Consider the following 21329-nt stretch of genomic DNA (forward strand, 5'->3'; position numbering starts at 1 on the left):
GAATCTTGGAACAAGACCAGAAAGCATCGAAGAGTAGGGAGGAAAATATAGAGGGAACGGGGGAGTAGTGAGTGTACTTCCTAGATACAGGGCTATTAGAATCAAAGATTTACGACATCAAAGAACTTTCTTGGTGCTTCTTGTATGAAGAAGAGTAAGAAAGAAAAAAAAGGAAGGAAGAGTGTCTCTGTGTGTTGAGAGAGTCTGGAAACAAGAAACCTATCGCAGAAGATGATCGTATAGACGAAATAGCTGAGATATCAAGGGATCGGGCGGCAGCAAGCAGCAGCAGCCTACGTTGCTAGCTCACATAGGTCATTTATACCATCTCTCTTTCTCTATCTCTGTTAAAGAGAGAAGGAGAAATCGCGTAACTCGATATATCGATAGGAACGTCTCGAATAACGTGATACCGTGGAACGTGAGGGATTGGGTTAAACGTTCGAAACGCGTTGCTGCTACCGGATGCTGGGATGCGCCACCATGAGAAACGTATCACAGAAGTGACCATGCTTTTGTCTTCCTCCTCGTACACCATTCTCTATCTCTTTCTATTTCTCTTGTTCTCTTTCCCTCACGTCACCTATCCCTATTTGCGCGTCTCCCTGGGTTTGCTAAAAAAGGCTTCCATTGTGGAACGAGCTCGCATTTCCACCCTCGGTGCGGTGACACTAGAAGCCAGGGGCCATGAGGTAGAAAGCGCGATCCACAGTCAACACGAAGAGTATAAGCTTCCACCCTCTACCCCCTTCTCCCTACCCCTTAACGCCCTGTCCACCTACCAAGCCACAGCGCACGTAAACCATCCCTATAGAGCTTGCCATCAGCCTCGTTCCATTCTCTCTCTCTCTCTCTCTCTCTCTCTCTCTCTCTCTATCTCTCTCTCACTCACTCTTACCCTGTCTGGCGTGTCGAATTTCTGTTTGCGTTACCGTGTCACGCATTAAACCCTGCCCGTTCGAATCTGATGATGCCACCGAAACTACTCTAGCCCATTCTCTATCTTTCTCTCTCACTCCCTCTCTGATCGTGCATCTCTAACTCGGCCTTCGATCCTATGACGAGTGTGAGCTTTCCAACTCACACACATACACTCTCTCTTTGTCTACTACGTCATAGGAGCACGAAACGTCACGGACTAACGCGAATATCCTCGTCTAAAATTACGAAGCATCGTCGGCGACGGTTTAGTGGGAGGGTAGAGGGTTCGGGAAACGATCGAAGTGTCAACGTCGCAGCAGGGATAAATATAAGAACCGTCCATGTGTAGAACTCGTTAATTGAAACTTTAGTTTAATAATGAATCATTCTCGAACTTTGTTAGTATATATAGTTTCTTCTTCTTAGGATTTTATGTCCTGCGTAATATTTCCTGGCTAGATTGCTAATCTCGTCCTAAGACCCTCCTCTTTATCTGGGACTTGGGAAAGATATCTATATATATCTATATATATGTGTATAGTTTGATTATTTAAAAAAAAATAAAATGTTATTAAGCAGGACCTAGGAGTACCTTTTAACGGGTTAAATTGTAATTGGTTATGTCATCATGAAAAGACACTCGTATGTAAAACAGCAAGATGATTTAGTCGACGGTTCCATTGTATGGCAAGTTGTTTGGCAAAATCAAGGCCAAGGAATGGGAGAATGGGAAGAACAAACCCAGGTTAAAGGAACGAAAGGAATTTGTATAAGGAAAAGCAAAGAAAGATGATAGAAGAAGACAAGAATAGTAGAACTCTGACTGACTGACTGACTGACTGACTGACTAAGAGTAGCGTGTCGAAGGGAATACAGAAGTGGGCTTATTCGTTCGTTCTCTTTAGAACGCTTGGCTAAACAGCAACGATAAAGAAAGACAGGAGTAACTTTCGTGTCAGCGAAGAACTAACCGAGGTCGTTGCTTACTTTAGCCTTATCCTATCTTTCTCTATCTCAAACTATCTTTCTATCTATCTATCTTCTTCTTATGCTCTTTCTGAGCCCAGGTTGAATCCAGCCTAGATCAACACACGACGTAATGAACAAGGATTCCTTCCTTTCTCGTTGGATTTTTCTTTTTTTGAGAGAAGAAAATAGCAGTGTGGTGGTTGGTTGGTTGGTAGGTAACGTTCCCGGTGGTATTCTTCAACAAGAGAGGAAGGAAGAAACTGAAAACGGGACGTGGCGTTGGATGCCAGGGAGGGACAAAGGAGGGAAGCAAACTCTCAGCTAGAAGCGGCCGGCCGCTTTTGCCTGAATTAATCTCTTAGCGGTGGTGGTGGTGATGGCGGCTCCAGGAAGCGGCGAGCCGCACCCCAACTTTCAAACGAGGAAAAAAAGAAGAAAGAAAGTTGGAAAGAGAAGAACGTTGGCTAGGACCCTTTCCGAGAATTGACAGTGCTTGATGTAACATTAAAAATAAAATAAAACATCCCCATATGCAGTAGGGCAGCTAATTTTTTGTTAACAAAATAAAAACACCCGCTGGAAATATTCTTTTGTTTTACAAAGATCTATATGTTTGAAAGCAATAATTTCAGCTTTTTTAACACGTTGAGCGCCACGCGAATTTTTACGGAAATCAGGCCACGCGTGGCAAAATGAAAAGTTGAACATCAGACACTGATGCCTGGCACTCAACGTGTTAACCAAATAAGTCAATTAAACTTGAATCTACATTAAAAATAATAAAAAACGTTGTCCTTGAAAGCTAATTACTAGGCCTACAATAAAATAGATATAAAGAGTTAGTGTGAGATGATGATAATAACGTTGTCGCGTATCGAATGATTAAGATCGTGTCACGATGAGGAAAGTAGCTTTTGAAGGCGGTCCCCCCGATTGGTGTGTGTGGTCGTAAGTGTGTGTAGCCGCAATCTCTTGCGGCTGGTTCGATCGTTGGGTATATCGCCGTCGTGTCTCGTATCGGAACGTCTGTCTTTCTCTCTCTCTCTGACTCTCTCTTGCTCAGTACACCTTAGTGGTGTGGTTGTACAGGTTGCAGCTGCTACCGGGCAAGTACCACACACATACATAGAGGATTGGATGAAGGAGGATGAGGTGAAGATGAAGGTGATGGTGGTGGTGGTGGTAGCTGTTAGGTACCAGGATATCGGACATCGTGCATGTAGGAGTATGTCATTACTGTGACACCTAGGTAGTAGGCACAGAGCGCGACGTGACGCATTGTTTGAATCGAGGCGAGTCTAGAGACAGAGATAGAGAGAGTAGACTGAAAGAGGAGAAGGAGGATGAAGGAGGAGGGAATGAAAACGGTAGTAGTCGAAGGGAAGAGTGAGAGAGAGAGAGAGAGAAGAAAGGAGGGCGTCGGCGTCGAAAGGGACGAGCGTACGATGCGCGTGCGCGCGAGTGTGTGTGCGTGCGTCTCATTAACCAGACGTTTGCGTTCGGCCGGCAAGAGAGAGGAGAGAAGGAAGGAGGAGGCAGGCAGAGTGGACGATGAGGATGAGGATGAGGATGAGGAGGAGTAGCAGCAGCAAGAGGAGGAGGTGGTGGAGGGCAGGCAGGGTCGAGCACGAGGCCGGGCCGGGCCAAGTTTTCCTCTCTCTCTCTCTCACTCTCGTTCGCACCAACACGTTTCCAACCTATCCTCTTCAGGTTCCCTCGAGTATTCCGTCCTACCCCTCTCGTTCCTCCGCCGTCGCGTTTCCCCTAGCCTTCCCTTCCCTTCTCTTTCTCTATCCCTCTCGCTGTGTTCTGTCTCACTCACACTCACACTCTCAAGTTGGCTCTGTAGTATCGCCGGCGCTCGACGCAGGCAGGGAATCAACACACCGGCCAGCCGACCGACCGACCGACCGATTGCGGGCTGCTAAACGCCCGAAGCCACGATCCCGCAAGCGGCGACGCTTATACCGGGTGACCCCGAGGGCAATGCGCGTTCGTTGCACCGTACTACAACTCTTCTTCTCTCTATCTCTCTCTCGCGACCATTCCGCACTTGTATAAAGCACATTGAGAGGGACGGTAATAACGATGACAACCAAATCGATCGATCGATCTCCGTTCAATAAAAGAGACAGAAATAATATGAGTTTCCTTCGAAATCCCTGTTGTCTGCGGACCATCTACCATCACACCATCACCGCCCCCCTAAAAATTTCCTCTGGTACGGAAAACCATTCTGTCTTTCGCATGAGTGCAGTGTCATATTCATAGACTAGGAAACATCTTCATTGAGGTCAGTTGCAATTTGTAAAATGACGACTTTAAGTTAGACCAACCCCTTTTCTCTCTCCCAATGCTCGTAGGATTTCCCTTTCCGTCAGAATTCGAATCAAGTTTCGTAATTAGGCAAAAAATGAGATAACGGAAGTTTCTTCTACTTACTGGTCTACCTTTTATTTGCTTCTATGTGAAAAAGACCGTTAACTTTTTCTTTCTCTGATTATATTGGGTCGGGGATAAAGTTTCTTCGTATTTTAATGTAAAACAAAAACAACGTTTCTATTTTTATATAAAACTCATTCGACCAGATATGTTTTGTCGTTAATTTGATTTTCAGATACGTTTTGTAACTATTTTACAGATAAAATTATAATCCCACCCATTGTACCAACTTAATTTTTGGACTTGAATCATTGAATGGTTCAGGAGGACCAGGAGAAAAAGTTAGCTCACAAAATGTTCAGATTAAAAACCGCTTGAAACCCAGTTTTATTATGTTTCACGTACTGATACTGCGTTTATAAATATTACAAATGTTTTTAACAGCTTGAGTTGTATAAACCCATTTTTTATTTTTCTCGTATAATAAAATTTTCAAAATTGTATCGAATTTCTTCGATTTCAAGCTGTAATAACTTTTAACTGTATAAAATGAAAATCGCAACATATTTTTTTTTTTACTTTATTTTTTCTGTTATTTCTTTTTTTATTTAATTACTTCACATGATATGTCAGCTTTCAAACACACGCGGAGTATTGCCAACCAACCAACCAGGCAGCCAGGCAGCAGAGATCCGATTAATATTATCAGTGGAAAGTTGTGAGCGATTTTTAAAGCCATTTTTACCCTGATAAAAAAAAAAGAAAAAAAAAGAAAAAATACGAAATAACTTTTTCCCCGATCCAATAATATAATATAATAATGTACATCTACATATATACATACATATGTATAACCATTCGCGAAAAAGTATGTTAACATCTTTTTAAAAAAACTAGAAAGCAAAAATGGGGGTGTAGAAAAAAAAATAAAACGATCATCGTACAAAATCGTTTTCCAGTTGCTAGAAAACCTAGGGAATTTTCTAGTTGCCTCATTCATTCGTACATTCGTTCGAATCCCGTAATTCTCCGCTCGTTGGATTACACGGCCGGTGTAAGTTTTACGAGGCATCCCACGGCTGCTGCTATTTGCCTGGGTGCCTGACTGCGGTGGAAGTTCGAAGTTTCGCGCGTTTGGATACCCCAGAACCAACGACTACTACAACTGCTATAACGAAATGGTAGTAGACGCTTACTGAAACGGAAATGGGAGAGAAGCGTAAAGGGTGGTTGTAGTAGTAGGTAGCGGTGGTTTTCAAGGGGGTGGAATGACGGGAGAGAAGAAGCGACGACGGAAGCAGTGGAAAGTTCTGCGAGCTAGTCGAAACGATGTAGGCGGGGTGAGGGTCTAGGTATAGGTGTATAGGTACCTAGATGAGAGAGGGAGGGAGAGAGAGAGATGGATATAGATGGAAACCCGAGCTAACACGATGAAAAGAGAACGAGAAAGATAGAAGATGAAAACAAGGAGGGTGAGAGAAACCCCGTCGACTAACTGACGTCAGCGACTAAAGAAAAGTTAGGAAGATAAGAGCGAAGTGGCGCAAAGCGAGCGCTTCCTAAAGCCTTCCCCTTCACCTCTACCACCTCCCACTATTCCTACTCCTCATCCTATTCCTCCAAACCCCCCATCCTTTCACTCTTTATATCCGCCCCTGAGATGACATCTGCCTCCTCATTGCGTCTGGGGTTAATTCGCTTGGGTAGATCGTTCCCAATGTGGACTCCCGAGGATCCACCACCACCACTACTGCAACTGCAACTGCTGCTGTTGTTGTTGTTGAAACGGAGCTTCGACCCGTCGACCAACTTTTACTAGACGAAGATCTACATGCGTTGCAATGACATGTATGTGTGAGAGAGAGAGAGAAAGAAAGTGTCTAAAAAGAGGGACAAGGTTACCCCCACCTAAAGATTTGCTTATATTCTTTGGAATCTGATTAAACGTAAACCATCATGGCCCATAATCCTCCTACTACTATCATGATCAATTTTTTACAATTCCTCACCTACTTTTTGTTGTTGTTGTGTTCAAGTTTTATTCTTTACATAGTGAAACGAATCTGAGCAAACAAATTTGTTCCGTCGTAGCAATATCAGCTTATTTCGATATTTTTTTTCCTTCATCCATCCCCTCCTCTGACATTATTTCTCTCTCTCTCTCTTCTTCTTCTCGCCTGGCAACGTTTAAAACATCGCTCGTATTTTAAAGTCTCCTCCTCTGCCTTTACCCAACGCGTGTTATATACCACACACGGCTCGTATATGCCACCTAGTCCGTGGGTGTATTTGTCCGTGGCACGCATCCGGCGACGGAATCCGTCCGGGCGAAACACAAATTTCGTAACCTACCCCCCACCGACAACGATTATTCTACGGCCAACTTGGCTGACGGATTTTTCAGGTTCGAACGCAGGTACCCATGTGATTTTTACACTCGTGCCAACTGCCACTACTACTATTACTACTACTATTATTATTACTAGTATACATGAAATGTCATTGATTTTTGTTGATGATTCAAACCCAAGTACTAGTTGGCATTGTCCTATAAAATCAAAGAAACTGACAGACAGATCTAATGAAATTTGTTTGAAGTTCAATAAGTGTTTGAAACGTAAGATGTGTGTTACAGTAAAAATGGGGCCTTTTCTAGGTGATCTCGCTTTCTCTGTCTTTCTTTCGTAACTTGAAAATAAATGCTAAACACATGAAGTAACATTTTTTAGCCGGATACTCTTTGAAAATAATGCAGAAGCTTCACAGCGTAATTACCGCTACCGTTGTGCTGCGTTGCTGCTCGGTTGCACTCGTCGGCTAAGCTGTGAGCTGCTGAACTGAACTGAACTGAACTGAGTTGAGTTGAGTTGAGTTGAGAACGGTGAGTTTCTTAACTGAGTTTTGAAACAACAAGCCTGAGATATCTCACTCCTCGTACGTGTCGGCCACGTGAATGCCTTCGAGTTTCTAACGCAAAAGAACTTTCTTCGTTAGACACCTCTTTCTATGTTTGACAGAATCAAAATGGTGTGTTTGAAATATTTTGAAATGATCTCTTCACAAAAAACATTAGATCAAGTGACATACAAAATAAAATCTATGTTTATTTATTTAAAATATTGGGTTGGCAACTAAATTATTGCGGATTTTGTTTGACACCTAATTCAATTTTTTGATAGCAAAGATCAGAAATTTGATGACACTGTCTGACCGATGACAAAAGATTATCAACAACAAATTTACAGTACTTAATTGAATAAATTTATATTTTGAAGCAAAAATTTTGTATTTTCATTCTTATTTAAAATCCAAAATCATTCAGTAGTTTGCCAACCCAATACACAAAATGCAATAGGAAATTACTTTTGAACGAGAATTCAGTCCATCATTTGTCATACATCTAATTTTTTGTTTGACACATGTCTTTAAATCCCTCTCTCTACCTCCTTCAACTCTTCCCCATGAAAGTGAATTAACTTCATTTTCAACATAAACCCCAGGAATGTACCAACCAACCCAACTGTTTGATAAGATTGCTTATATTAGGGACTATCGATCGAAGATAAGGACACTTTATTATCACTCTGGTGAAACCGTTAACGCAATAACTAACATAAGTGGAGTAGAAAGAAAGGCGGAAAGGAAAATAGAAAATAAAAAAAAAAGTAGAAAAAGAAGAGTGAGATGGATAGATAGATAGATAGATAGATAGATAGATAGATAGATCAGTTCAGATAATTCGAAGAATTTAAAGAAAGAAAAGAAAGGTTAGATCATGGCGATGGTGATGATTGCGATTGGTGATGGTGGTCGGTTATTGATGGTAGTGGTAGTGGTAATAGTGGTAGTGGTAATGGTGACGTAGTAATAGTAATAGTAGTAGTAGTAGTGGAAAGGGGTCGATAGGTATCGCGATTTGCCGCGTGGTCGAGTTATCGGTTAGGTTTATCGATGAAGGGGAACCACAAAGAGTAACAGAGAACGAACAGAGATAAAAAGATAAAGATAGTTAGATAAAGATAAAGAGAAAGAGAGAAGGAGAATGAGTGAGGGTTAGGATGAGTCTTCATTGGAGAGAAACCGCGTGAAATTCGCGTGTGTAGGCAGGTTCACCGACTACGCCCACGAAGATACACTCTCTTTCTCTCTCTCTTTCTCTCTTACATAGTCGGGGATAGCCACTTACTTTCTGCTCTGTGATCGAAGGGATAGGAATCAAGCAAGGCGTGTTCTATCGTTTTCATCTCGTAAGCCCCTTTTTCTTAACGAGCTACCTCTCCTCGCGGCTCGGATTCTCGAACGAGTTATCGAAGGCAACAACCGAGAAGTAGAAGGAGAAGGAGGATGAGGTATACACCAATGTGGTTTTCTGAAGGATGAATGTGAAAGAAGAGAGGGTGAAACCAGTCAAATGAAAGGGTAAGATGGGACACTGATGAAAGAAGTTAAAAGAAAAGATACTTTGATGAGAGGGATGAAAGTTATAAGACAAATCCTAAGTTTTGCCGCGTAATTTGCGAATTACAAATTTTATAATAAATTATTTACAATTCTATCTTACTTTATGTAATAATATAATTATATAGTTTAGTTTTTATATGAAGAATTTGATTTTATAATATAATATTTGAAAATTTTTTTAAAAAACAAAGTTGCGAAGATTGCGAATGGAGGGGTTGTGTTCAGGGATGGAACATTGGTAGGATTTGGTATTTGTGGCAATGAAATTTTGAGTTTTTAAGGCTTATTTATAATAATAATAATAATAATAATAATAATAAAATATCTTAATTAGTGTATTAATATATTAAATATAAAAAAAAACATATATTTTAAAAACTATTAGGTTAGCAAGTAAATGATTGCGGATTTTATCGACAGATGGCTTCTTAAATTCACCAATGACTTAATTCTCAAACCAATAATATTATAATAATAATAGTTGATAGTTAGTAATAATAACTAGATAGAAAGAGAGAGATATATAAAGAGGGAGACGTAGTGGTGAAGAAGGACTACAACGACGAACCGACCAGGGGAATATGGGGTCTATTTTTGTCGGGTGGCGGCAACGGCAATGGTGGTGGTGGTGGTGGTGGTGGTGGCAGGACAAAAAGCCTGCGGCTTCTACCCCACCTTCCTGTACTACTTCACTCTTTCCCCACCCTACCTACCCACCACGGTTCTCTCTCTCTCTCTCTCTTTTTCCCTGGTTTCCTTTTTCTCTTTTCTTTCGCCCGCCGCCGGTCTCTCTCTCCCGTTCTCTTCCTCTCTCGTCTCTTTTCATACTCTTCTTTTTTACACCAGCATGTCGAGCCTCTCTCTTTTCCTCTCTCTCTCTTTCTCTCTTTCTCTCTCTTATTCTCTTTCATCCAGTTCCCTCTTTTCCATATCAGCGTTCGGCTTCCGTCTCTCTCTCTCTCTCTTCTTTCTCTCTTTCGAACGAACGAACGAAAAGCCGTGCGCACCTCCTCACCGACACCGCCGGTCTTTTGCCGGCTCGCTCTTCTCGCTTTAGCAATGTGCAAAGCGATATTGCAAGAGTAAAAGAGAAAGATTGAACAGGAACGAACGAACGAACGAACGAACGAACGAACGAACGAACGAACGAGCGAACGAACGAGCGAACGAACGAACGAACGAACGGTTGCTGCTCCGGCTTTAGAGAGAAAGAAAGAAAGAAAGAGAAAAATCAGGGACCAGCTCGGTATATGTGTCTGTATGTGTACGTGTTTCATGCCCAGGCTAAGTACGAGTGGGAGAGAAAAGAAAAAAAAAAGATAACTGACAGAGAGAGAAAGAGAGAAAGTAGTCAGGGATACCAGGGTGGCGTGAACGTCGAGGGACATCGGAACGATGCTAAGAAGATGGGGGAGACCCAGAGAAAAATAAAAAGAAAAAAAAAACAAAGTACGAAACGTGGCGTGGGTCGTTGTCGGCGGGATACTTCCAAGAGAAGAAGAGGTAGAGAGAAAAGGAAGGAAGGGAGGGTAGGAGAGTGGGTTGGAGAGGATGAGGAGAAGAGTAAAAGGAGCGAAAGAAGGAACGAAGAGAGAGGAGGACTCCCTCAGCGGACCGCTACTAATTGCCGCCGGTCGCTCCTGGCTACGGGCCGCTGAGCATCGCACACCACGCACAACGATGCCCGGACACGGTTACGTTCCGTGGTTTAGAGACGTGACTCTAGCTAAGCAATACGCTTGCCCGTCTGCCCTACCCTACACTACCTACACTTTCTGTCCTGCCAACCCTGGGTTTGCCTGCTTGCCAGCTTGCTTGCTTGCTTCCTTCCTTGGGCTGCTGTTTAGCTCGGTTGGACTTGCCTGCCTGCATGTATGCATGCATGTTGGACTATTGCGTACTCTTATGGTGTACAGGGATTTTACTTATGGAATGGATGCCCGCATCCTTCATATAACTCCCTTTCAAAATTGAACTAAGTCTGTTACTCTATTTTTATTGTATTCCTGTTATATAAATTGGGGCATGGGGCAGTTTTTTGTTCAATTTTATTTTGGAAATATTAACCTAAAAATTCCACGAACTATTTGGTTCACCTTAATAATAATATCTTCAATTATCTATAACAATTGCTCACCATAAATGTAATGATACAAGTATTTATCTTATAGGACCTAAAGGGTCCTACTAATCCTAAATTTTTCTATCCTACCTTAGTTAGAGTCTCTACCTAAGTTAACTGCTAAGTTAGTTCCTAAACTTTTTTGTCCTACCACTCACTTTCTAGAAAAAATATTACTTAGCGCCCCCTAGAAATTAATTTTTTTTAAATCCCACCAGGAGGCGATGGCGCCCACTTTAGGAATTACTGTTATAGGATATAAAACTAAATCTGAGATTATATATATCATAGTGCAAACTTTCTCACCCCGTACACGCCATCTAAAAACCTACCTAACCTAGCATCTAAGTTTTTTTATTCCTGTAAATCATAATAACGAATATAAAAAAAAGAAAATTCTTGCACGGCCCCTCTTCTAACCTCGGTTCACTTCAGACAAGACCTTACACGTTCTCTCTCTCTTTTAGCGCGTGACTCAGCGGGACCGAAACGACACATACACATATACACATGCACACATATACCGTATGAAACCACCCTCTTCGTTATGTCCCCTTTTTCGAGAACAGCCGTTCTCCTCCTGTTCGAGACCAAATGCAACCAAGCGTTGAACCCCGTGTTTCACTCACTTTCTCTCTCTCTCTCTCTGTCTCTCTCTTATTCTTTGCACTACTATTATCAAGACTCCTATACTTGTGATAATAGACAATGATAGAATACAACGTGTATATGTATATGTGTTAAGTCTAGTATACACATCCATTATAGTAAAACTATAACGATAATAATCGAGAAACCTTAGAAAAGGGCCCATAGAGAACTATTATACAAGCTTGATCATTTAACACGTTGAACGCCATGCGAATTTTTATGGAAATCTTCGTCAGGCCACGTGCGTCAGACACGGCCTAAATGGGCAATTTGGTGTCAGTCATTTATGACTGACGTGGCACTCAACGTGTTAAACAGGTGATGAAACATATTCAAAAGTATAATAATTCTTATTGCTGTTAGTATACTTAGCAAGAATCAATCGAATTCCATAAAGTCTTTCTATACAAATTGACCATCCTAGTGAAAAGTTATTCAATTTTATTTCTTAACTATTTCTTTGAAAAAAAAAATGTACAATAAAAAATGGACTACTCTCAACATCAGGGATCCCAGAACTAGTAGAGTTGTCCCTATTGTCCGAACTTCTATTCTTCTCTTTTTTTTTTCTCTCTTTCTTTTCCCCTTTCTATTCCTCTCTTGCATCCGTGTGAGAGATCCACTATTTTATTCAACGAGGGTCAGGTACATGACCTTGGGGGTAGGAGTTAATCGAGTTATACCCTCGAGCGCAGGGTGACAAATTATCGGCACGGTCAACTTCTTCTTCTCATTCCCTTTTGTCTTTCAACTCCCTGTGTTACTACTATCACCTTCAATCCCACCCTCCTCCCTTCATCCCTTCCTCTGCAACTACCCCCGTTCTTCTATTCTTTCTCCCTTCTATCAATTGTTCTTTATCAGCATCCTATCGATCTCCATTCGACATTTCTCGTTTTGTTGACTCGTTCGAGATAATTCGAAAAGATTAAGAAAGGGTGGGGGGGGATTTTAAGAAAAAGAAAAGTATCATTAAAAATATTAGCATAAATAATTGATGTTAAAAACTCGGATGATTTTAATCTTTCAGATGTTTCCGAATGAAGTAAAAGAAGAAAAAAAATGGAATTGAAAGATAAAAGATGAATGTGGTACACCGTTGTGTCCAGTGAAAGCTTTGAACCACGAGCCAACCCCTTCACTCCCACAGCCCCTTCTTCTCCAACCGTTTTCGCAACTCTTCTTTCCCATTCATCGGCCATTCATCCTTCTTTTTGCGGAAATGTCCCATCCAACTCTATGGTGGTCTCCTCCCCCATTGCGGACAAACAACTATTTCTACCTACTCTCAACTCTGACAAAAAGGTTCAAGGATAAAGGAAAGAATAGGTGTGTGGGTTAGAAAAAGAATGCCGAATGTGATTCTTTGAAAATCTGAATGATATTCAAACGGATAGTTCAACAACAAAATTATGGACATATCATCACCCCCATTACCAAAAAAAATATGAGTTTATCGTGTACACGAGATTTGTGAGCTTTTTAGGATTTATGCATTTGTAAAATGGCGTAGTTGTGTAATGGCGTTAATTACAGCGAAATAATATAAAGAGAGAGAGAGGAAGATAAGGAAAAAATTTATAAGCTCCGGTGATCCAGAAAAGAACGAAACAGATTTCCGGTTTTAAGTCGAATGTCTACTTGAGTCATTGCAACGTAAAAGTAAGAAGAGAAAAGAACATAAGCTCTTATCAGGAAAATAATACAAAAAAAGACTATAAATTTGACCCTAACAAAAAAAAAAAATTCTTTAAAATCAAAAAACGGATAATCCCCGAATCGATTACGAACGATTTCGATATAATTCTTTTAATCCGCAATATTCAAAAACTAAAACTAACCTAAAACTAAAGAGAAATAACCTAAAAGAAACAAAAGAAAGAAGCAAATAAAAAAAAAGAAGAGTATCTCTTTCGAGGTATCCAGTTACTATCGTCAGTTGTTCACGAACTCCTCTTCTCTCTCTCTCTCTCTCTCTCTCTCTCTCTCTCACTCTCTCTCTCTCTCTCACTCACTCACTCACTCTCTCTCGATATATACGCAACCCGAATATGCGATCACGCACACGCCCGCTCGCCCCCATAGGCTCGCTCAGTTCAGTTTGCGAGCGCGCATTTAAATGCGTGTAAGGGTGTACGTGAATGAGAAAGAAAGAAAAAGAGAGATAGAGAGAGAGAGAGTGGCAACCAGGCAAACAGGCAAGCCAGGCAAGCAGGCAAGCAAGCAGGCAGGCAAACCCATGTAGTCTGTACTTGTACGGGACCTTTAGCGGCTCGTGTGAGTCGGGACGATCAATGACAAGCGCTCAGTCTCTCTCACTCACACTCTCTCACACACATATATATATATATATATATATATATACAATTCGGCCTCCTCTACTTCGTCGCGACGACGGAGGCAGAACCCAGCAGCAGCAGCACCGATGGAAGCAAGCGATCTCCCTTCGGGCCACGGGGCCTGTGCAAGAGAGCTCCCTCTCAATCAAGATAGACGCGCGAGAGGCTTAGCACCGAGAAAGGGAGCGAATGCGAGAGAGCGCCGCTTGAATTTCTTCCGACGGTAAGCGTAAAGGGAATGAGAGAGTGAGAGAGAAAGAGAGAGATTGGCGGCCTGTGGAAAGCAAACGGGTAGGAAAGAGAGAGGCTGATAGAACTGGGAACAGCTGGTGTGCATGAGAAAGAGAAAGATAGAAGACTTACTGCTTGGAGTCTGTGCACGATGGGGCGACTGGGACCAAACGGGAAAGAGAGAGAGAAAGAGAGAGTCGGCTGGTATATACAGGAAAGAGAAAGAGACAACGAACTGAGAGATGTGCGAAGTAGAGGGAGAATCAGAGGAAGAGAGAGAGATATAGTGGAGGTTATAACGCGAGAAAGAAAGATAGAACGTTGAGAGAGAGACTGTGGCCTCCGTTAGGGAAGAAGAGAGAGGATAAATTCATAGTAGTAGTGGTGTGAGTTGTTGAAGAAGAGAGACGGTGAACATACCGCCACAGCCTGTCTGTGCCTCTGCTTCGGAAAGTGACTAATGACTAGTCGACCAGACCTACTCTTCTACCACCCAGCGAGAGAGACCGAAGTGCCCCTACTGAGTCCGTCCTTTTCACTCTCTCTCTCTCTCTTTCTCTTTCTCTCTTCTTCTCTACACCTTTCTCTCTATCACGTAGACCCAGCACAGCACAGCACAGAGCGCGGTGTGTAGGATATAGAAACGCGAGAGAGTAAACGAGCAAGCCAACGCGTGAAAGAGTAAAGAGAAAGGAAGATGGAAAAAGAATGAGAGGAGGAGGTGGTGGTGGTGGAGCAGGAGCAGCAGCAGGCACTGGCTGCTGTTATCTCTCGCGGCCCTCAACGACTACGACGACGACTACGACGACGACGGTCAACCGTGAAAAATGACTACGGCCAGGAAAGAAATATTTTACGGGCGCCGTATGGACGCGTTACACGAGCCGCGGTTACGTACGCATCCTCCTCATCCTCATCCTCTTCTTCTTCTCCCTACGCACATTGCTAATGTAAGAGTATCCCTTCTTTTTCTTCTTCTTCCTCACCTGCCTTTCCATTCCTTTACATCTACCCAAATTGTTCATACTTCTTGCAAAAGACCTGTCCGACTTCAGAATGAATTACAACACAACTCTAACTTATCTATCGATCAGTATCAGATCAACGATTAGAAAACACTCGGTGATATCTAACGAGAAATATAAGGAAAGAGAAAATTCTTCCTCATCCTCCTCCTGCTCCTCTCTTTCGAAGCTTACCTACACCGTTGTCGGATCAGGCCGTTTCATTCGTGAGAAAGAGTAAACGTTTCCGGCGTTACTTCCGCGCTTGGAATCCCACGACTGGTGGGGCCGTGCCACAGACGTAAAACTCAAACTACCGGTAGTGAATCTGTTCTGCCAACAGATCCACCAACCACTATTTCCGAAAACCCTACGAGAGTTTTCTATTGAAAATACATTCGCCGTACATTGAATTTCAATATATAGGATGTATCGCAAAAAACAAAAGAACAAAAAACATGGTAGATGATGATGATGATAATCCGTAGCAAGATTTATCGATAAAATTGATGACCAACCATTCGTTCGTTTGTTCGTTTTTACATTTCTCAGAAAGCATAAGGAGTATAACGCGTTCTAGAAGAGAACATAATTTCTCTCTGTTTAATTAGATGCAATTAAGCGTCCACCTTATCTTAGCACGCCGCAACTCTTTTCCTAAGAACCTAACCGGTGGTGGGTACCCCAAGAAACCTAACTCTTATTCTCGTCGCAGTTTTTCTTTAACGTGCCGAGAGATAAATTCCTAGCTCGTAAACTCGCGCTTCTTCTTTCCACTTGGCAAGAGGTAATAAGATAGACAAAGATATAAAAGGGGAAGGGAAAGAAAGAAAACTTCCGTCGTTTCTTGATCCTGGGATAGTAGTCGTCGCACTAGACGATTACATCGTAATCATCGTCTTTGCTAATGGCTCGTAACGATCATTTCTTCGTATCTATCTTTACTTTGACACGATTCGAACTTTAAGGGATAGATATTTCTACTACAATTTCCTTCCTTTATATTTTAACTTAGAACCACCTATCTATGATAATATTTCGCCAAAATGTTGAAAGAAGAGATAATAGCAAGTGTAATCTTTGAAAAGTTACTCACCTTATTATGTGGCAACTGTGTAGGCACGTAAAGAGGAGGATCCAATCCGGGATTGGTAACCGCATGACGGCCAACGATTCTATCCGCTGGTTTAGCGTCGTAACCTTCCGGTTGACCGATGTGGAAGCCCTTGCTCTTTACCCAAAACCTAAACTTACTGTTCTCTGCACTGTTCACTTCCTCCCCTCGCAGAGTTCGCAAAATACGCGCATACTTTTTGATCGTGATTGTTTTCGTCTTTGCCAAGTCACCGTAAGTCTTTATCACCCAGGGCTGATAGGCATTGAACATGCCATCATTCTGAAACTTCTTCGGTAGTGCCACGCTATCCGTCTGGTTTTGCCCCTTTTGCTGTGCCGAACCGTAACCATTCGCATTCACGTTCGCCGACGGGATACCTGGAAATGCCATCGTCTTTACACCGGTGGAATTCGAATCAAGATTCGTGCCGGTGGTTTTATTGGTGCCGTAACCAGAGGCCAGAGAGTTCGTGGCGTTCGAAGAGCCCAAGGAACCGCTGGTCATGTTGGATATATCGAGATAAGACACCGACGAACTCTTACCGAGATTCGTCGCGTTCCCAACGAAGGTTGCCATTGACGTAGACATGTATGGTGGTATCGATGTCGTCATGCCAAGGTTGGTGGCACAGAGTCCGCTACCTTGCCCGTTCGTCATAGCTAATCCCGTGACTGCAGCGTAAGTCGACACGTCCGACATGTTTGAAGTGGCTGTTGACCAATTGCTCGCTGGAACGTTCGAAGGATGATCGCCATTGACAACGTTCGAATTATTATTACCAGATGATGACGATGATGATGATGACGTCGATGATGATGACTTCGTTTGATTGCTCGATCTGGAAATGGAACTCCCACGACTCTTGCTCGACGAATTAGTCTCCGTCAGGGAAACTAATCCGGAATTATTGGAGGCTGACGATGAGCTCGAGGAAGCATTGCTTTTGCCACCGCTGGTGGTCGTACCACGTGACTTCTTTGTCGGTGGCTCCTCTCTAGAACCATTCACCGAATTTAAGTTCCCCTGAGATGGACTATTGTTATTCTCCGATCTGGAACGTTTGCTAGAGGCAGAAACGTTCGTGGAAGAATGACCAGAAGGCGTTGGCGAATTGTTAACCGGTACCCTACGGCGAAGACCCATCGTCGCAGTCGCCATAGTGCGATTAATGCATTTAGAACGCACGTGCGCCCGATCTCGTCTGCTGCGTGCCTTCTCGTACACGACGACGACAACGACGTTCCTGACAAGAAAACCGACTTTTTAGTTAGATCGGCATTCGTTCGTTCGTTTCGTTCAGTCGGCACGACTAACTATATTCACGGTACTCTTCAATTGTTTCTTTTTCTTTTCCTTATAGAATCCCAACGACTTCCGATCACGATATCTACCAACAATTATTCCGTTCGTCGAAATGATTCAGGAAATCTGTTCCAATCGATATGAGAAGAAGAGATGATTTTTCTTTTCTTTTTGTATTTTTCTTTTTCCCCACAGAAGGAAATCCCGTGTCCTGAAAAAGAAAAGAAATAGACGAGACGTGAGAAGAGGAAATTAGGTATGCGCGATTAAGCGGCGGAAACGTTTAAACGGGGGCGTCGCTAATGGACTGCCAGCAGCCGAGTAGGCGGGGGCTACTACTACTACTACTACCGTAGGAGGGGTAGATTATAGCTGCCAGAATATAATATGTGGCAGAGATTCACCTGGAAAATTGACTTTCGGTCCCGATCGTTATTCCTCGCGAAATAGACTTCCCTACTACTGCAGAGCCTACTTTGCCAGCAAACACCGATTACCACCAACGGGACAAAAGATTACTTTTCAAAAAGCTTACAATGGAAACTCATTCCACCACATATATATATATACCTTTTTTTTATTCTCAATTAACTTCCGAATGGAAAGCAAGAAAAGTCAACCTTGTCTCAATGCATTGTTCCCCACGTATATCGCATAACTGTTTCGAAAGTTGTCGTCATTTGTTGTTGGGAAAGAAAGGTCGCGAATCCTCAACAGACAGAGAAAGAGAAAACAATGATAAAAGTATTTTACACGCGGAAGAAGAGACATGTCTCTTCTTGAAAGTATAATTTGCAGTATGTTAAAAAAAAAAAAAGTAAGAAGATACAAAACGTGAGAGGAAGAGTATTAACGCAAATCTAATTTAATAAGACTGATCGAAGCCGTCCCGACGCACGATAATAGTCTCGAGGCTTAATGGCCTTGCCGCGATGTATCCGCACGTTCCTTCATTCGATGGTGGGCGCGAAAGTGACACTCGCTGCGGGGAGTAGTTAAAGGCATGCGAACGACAAGGCAGCCAAGTTAAGACTTCGCCAACTATCCAGACGAGAATGGGCATCAAGTGTCTCAAGAAAATTTGTTAAAGTCACTCTATCTTTCTTTCTGATTAATCCATGATCATAAGATTTCTAATATCGATCAATAATCTAATCTAACAGAAGATTCAAAAGCTCATTAACGCAATTTAACTAATCGTAACATGTGTAACAAGATATTAAAGCTAAAAGTTAGAAACTAGTTGATCTGAAGATAAAAAAGAAGGGGGAAAAAGGTCGGAAGTGAAAGAATTTTGGTGGTGTAGTCTAAAAGAAAAAAAAGGAAAAGAAAGAGAAAGAGCTGTCCCGGGAAAGGCACAGGCAGATTGTAAGGTCTCGGGGCAGCAGCAAAGCAGCACACGAAGCCGCGAGTCACGTAGAGGCACGGGATCGGCAAGTATTATGGCGCGCGTCCCTACACGCATATACTGTTCCACCTCCTCCATAAGAGCTTCACCTCCAATGTCTCCTCCAGCACCAGACCAGACCAGACCAGACCAGCACCAGCACCAGAACCACCACTACCACCACTCCGTTACTGCTATTGCTGCTTACACCACCTCCACCAGCAGCACTACCTCCACCTCCACCTCCAGTAAAAGACCGGAGACCCCGACGCCGCAACCGCCGTCGCGTTATACGTATTACGCGGCAGGCAAGCAGGCAGGCAGGCAGACAGACACAAGCAAGCAAGCAAGCTACTAACACACATATAACGCAGCAAACGGCTGCCGCGCACCGCACCGACCCGGTGTCACGCTACGTGCTTCCTGCCCGCAGGCCGTGGCGCGACGAAAGGCCTTATGTCCGCCCGCCTCGTGGGACGCTCGTGATCGCAATGTGTAATCAAGCTCGCCACGGCTGCTGCTGCTGCTGCTACTGCTGTGTATTACCGCGTAAAGCGTATACTGCGCATAGGCTTCTGCCTTACTCCTCCTATATACCTATATATATAATATGTATATGTGTATGTGTAGTGTGTAGATGCACGTATGTGATCATCCAAGCATATCTATCTATGTAACGCGTTCATGCATATATATACATATATATTTATGGGTTCATATATAGTAGGAACTAATTCATTTTTAGTTAAAATTGTTCAAAGTGTCTCTCTTTGATTGCTAAATGAAATCTGAAGAAATTTCTGAAGGATACTTTTGCTTAAACCAAATTTATATTACGTATGTATGTTATATATGTTATGTATGTATGTACTTATATACAGGACGGGCCAATGCCGCACCCGAGAGTCTTTTTGCGATCGATTTCCCCGCGAGCCGGCAGATGATACAATTATAGAAGCCAACGTGGCTACTCTATGAGTCCTATCTTTGGAACGAACAATGGATGCCCGTAGGATAAAACCGATTGAGCAGAGCGGGTAGTTCTCGAGATAGCTTTTCGCGCGATCCGTTCACTCGTTCACCCGTTCGGCCCGTTGTTAACGGCTTTCACATCTCGACGATCACTCCGTTAATCGATCGTAGAAAGCAAACGCGATGTTCCCAGCTATATTCCGCGATATATTATATCCCTTTTTGTTTTTAAATCTTTCCACCTGGATTCTATCTATCAATACGTTTAGATACAATCTTTTTTATCTGTTGTTAGATTATTATTATCAATGATCCATCAAGATTAAGATAAGAATGATTAACACAAATTAGGGTGATGAACCCAACAAAATGTTGACGCGTTTTATTCCGTTGTTTTAGACAATGTTCTTTTGAAGTCAATAAAATTTGAACACAAATTAGGATGATGAACCAAAAAAACACGTCTTATTCCGTTGTTTTAGACAATGTGCAATTCAATTTTCTTTTCAAGTGAATAAAATAACTTTATATGCAATTATTAATGAACTTTTGATATCCACCCTAATCGGATAAAGGATTGAACCAAAAAGGGATAGAAATTGAAAGAACGCATTTCTAAAATAAAGAAAAAGAATAACTAGTAGCCGATAGTTAGCAAGTAAGTGCCTTTCTCGTGGTTATCCGTTAGAGACAGTAACTACGGCCACGGAGAAAACGTTGGAGGCACACGAGCGGTAAGTCTCGTGCGACGATAAGTTGAATTCCCAAACGGGCGGGTGTGGCGACCGGCCCGCAGCGGGTACCGGAACGGATGCCGCTATCTTCACCGTCGGCTAACACGTATCCTCTCTCTCTCGCTCTCTCACTCTCTCTACTCTCTGCTTCGTTTCAACCGCAACTTTTGCGCCACGTGAAGATTAACCGTCGTCGCGTTTTTATCTTCTTCTTTTTTTTTTTTTTGTCGTTTTGTTTATCAACGTGAAAACTCTTTTATTACTACGGATAATAATAATCGTTTGTAATATGAGATTTAAAACAAATTTTCTTTTTCTTTTGTTTAACCAGAAATAAAAAGAAGATTTCAATGCACGTAAGAAAAGAAAAGAAAAGAAAAAAAAACAAAAACCAAACGAGTTTTCATTTTCTTCGTCGAACTTATCTTTGAGGAAGATCTCGGATGGAAATAGATCAGACAAATGCACAATACATGTATATATCGCACGATCTTCGATAACACAAAGATTCTTATCACAAAAGAAATAAATAACCATTGATCGTAAGTGTATATGTGTGTGTGAATTGCTAAACTTTCGATCGATGATCACTTCAGTTAACTGGAACGATGATCGTCGATCGATAACCAACTATCAAAATACACGGGAATATTAATTCAACGAAAGATTGACAATTAAAACAACTGACGACGCACGAAACGAAAAATGTAAAAGAACAAGAAACCAAAAAAAAAAAA

The 21329-nt window shown here is 42.3% G+C and overlaps 2 protein-coding genes across 7 annotated transcripts in view; one reads left to right on the forward strand and one right to left on the reverse strand.

Moving 5' to 3' along the window:
• Positions 1-21329, reverse strand: part of LOC107066425 (uncharacterized) — a 39634-nt gene that overhangs the window by 12866 nt on the left and 5439 nt on the right. For 2 of the 6 annotated variants that reach the window (XM_089179770.1, XM_015321030.2), the window contains one exon: positions 16177-17710. In XM_089179770.1, coding sequence (XP_089035896.1) covers positions 16177-17355 — 1179 coding nt within the window. In that variant the 5' untranslated portion in view covers positions 17356-17710. Of the gene's footprint in view, positions 1-16176; positions 17711-17903; positions 17986-18069; positions 18207-18996; positions 19429-21329 lie in introns of those variants that run through there. The other 4 variants (XM_015321032.2, XM_015321031.2, XM_089179772.1 and 1 more) reach the window with 4 other exon arrangements.
• The window catches only part of LOC107066463 (uncharacterized), a 41247-nt gene continuing 38124 nt past the window's right edge, over positions 18207-21329 (forward strand). The window contains exon 1 of the mRNA XM_089179741.1: positions 18207-18932. The gene's annotated coding sequence lies outside the window, so the exon portion shown is untranslated. The remainder of the gene's footprint in view (positions 18933-21329) is intronic.

The sequence above is a fragment of the Polistes dominula genome, unplaced genomic scaffold, assembly GCF_049000335.1.
Source record: "Polistes dominula isolate Pdom_NZ unplaced genomic scaffold, Pdom_raw_medaka contig_29, whole genome shotgun sequence".
NCBI lineage: Eukaryota > Metazoa > Arthropoda > Insecta > Hymenoptera > Vespidae > Polistes > Polistes dominula.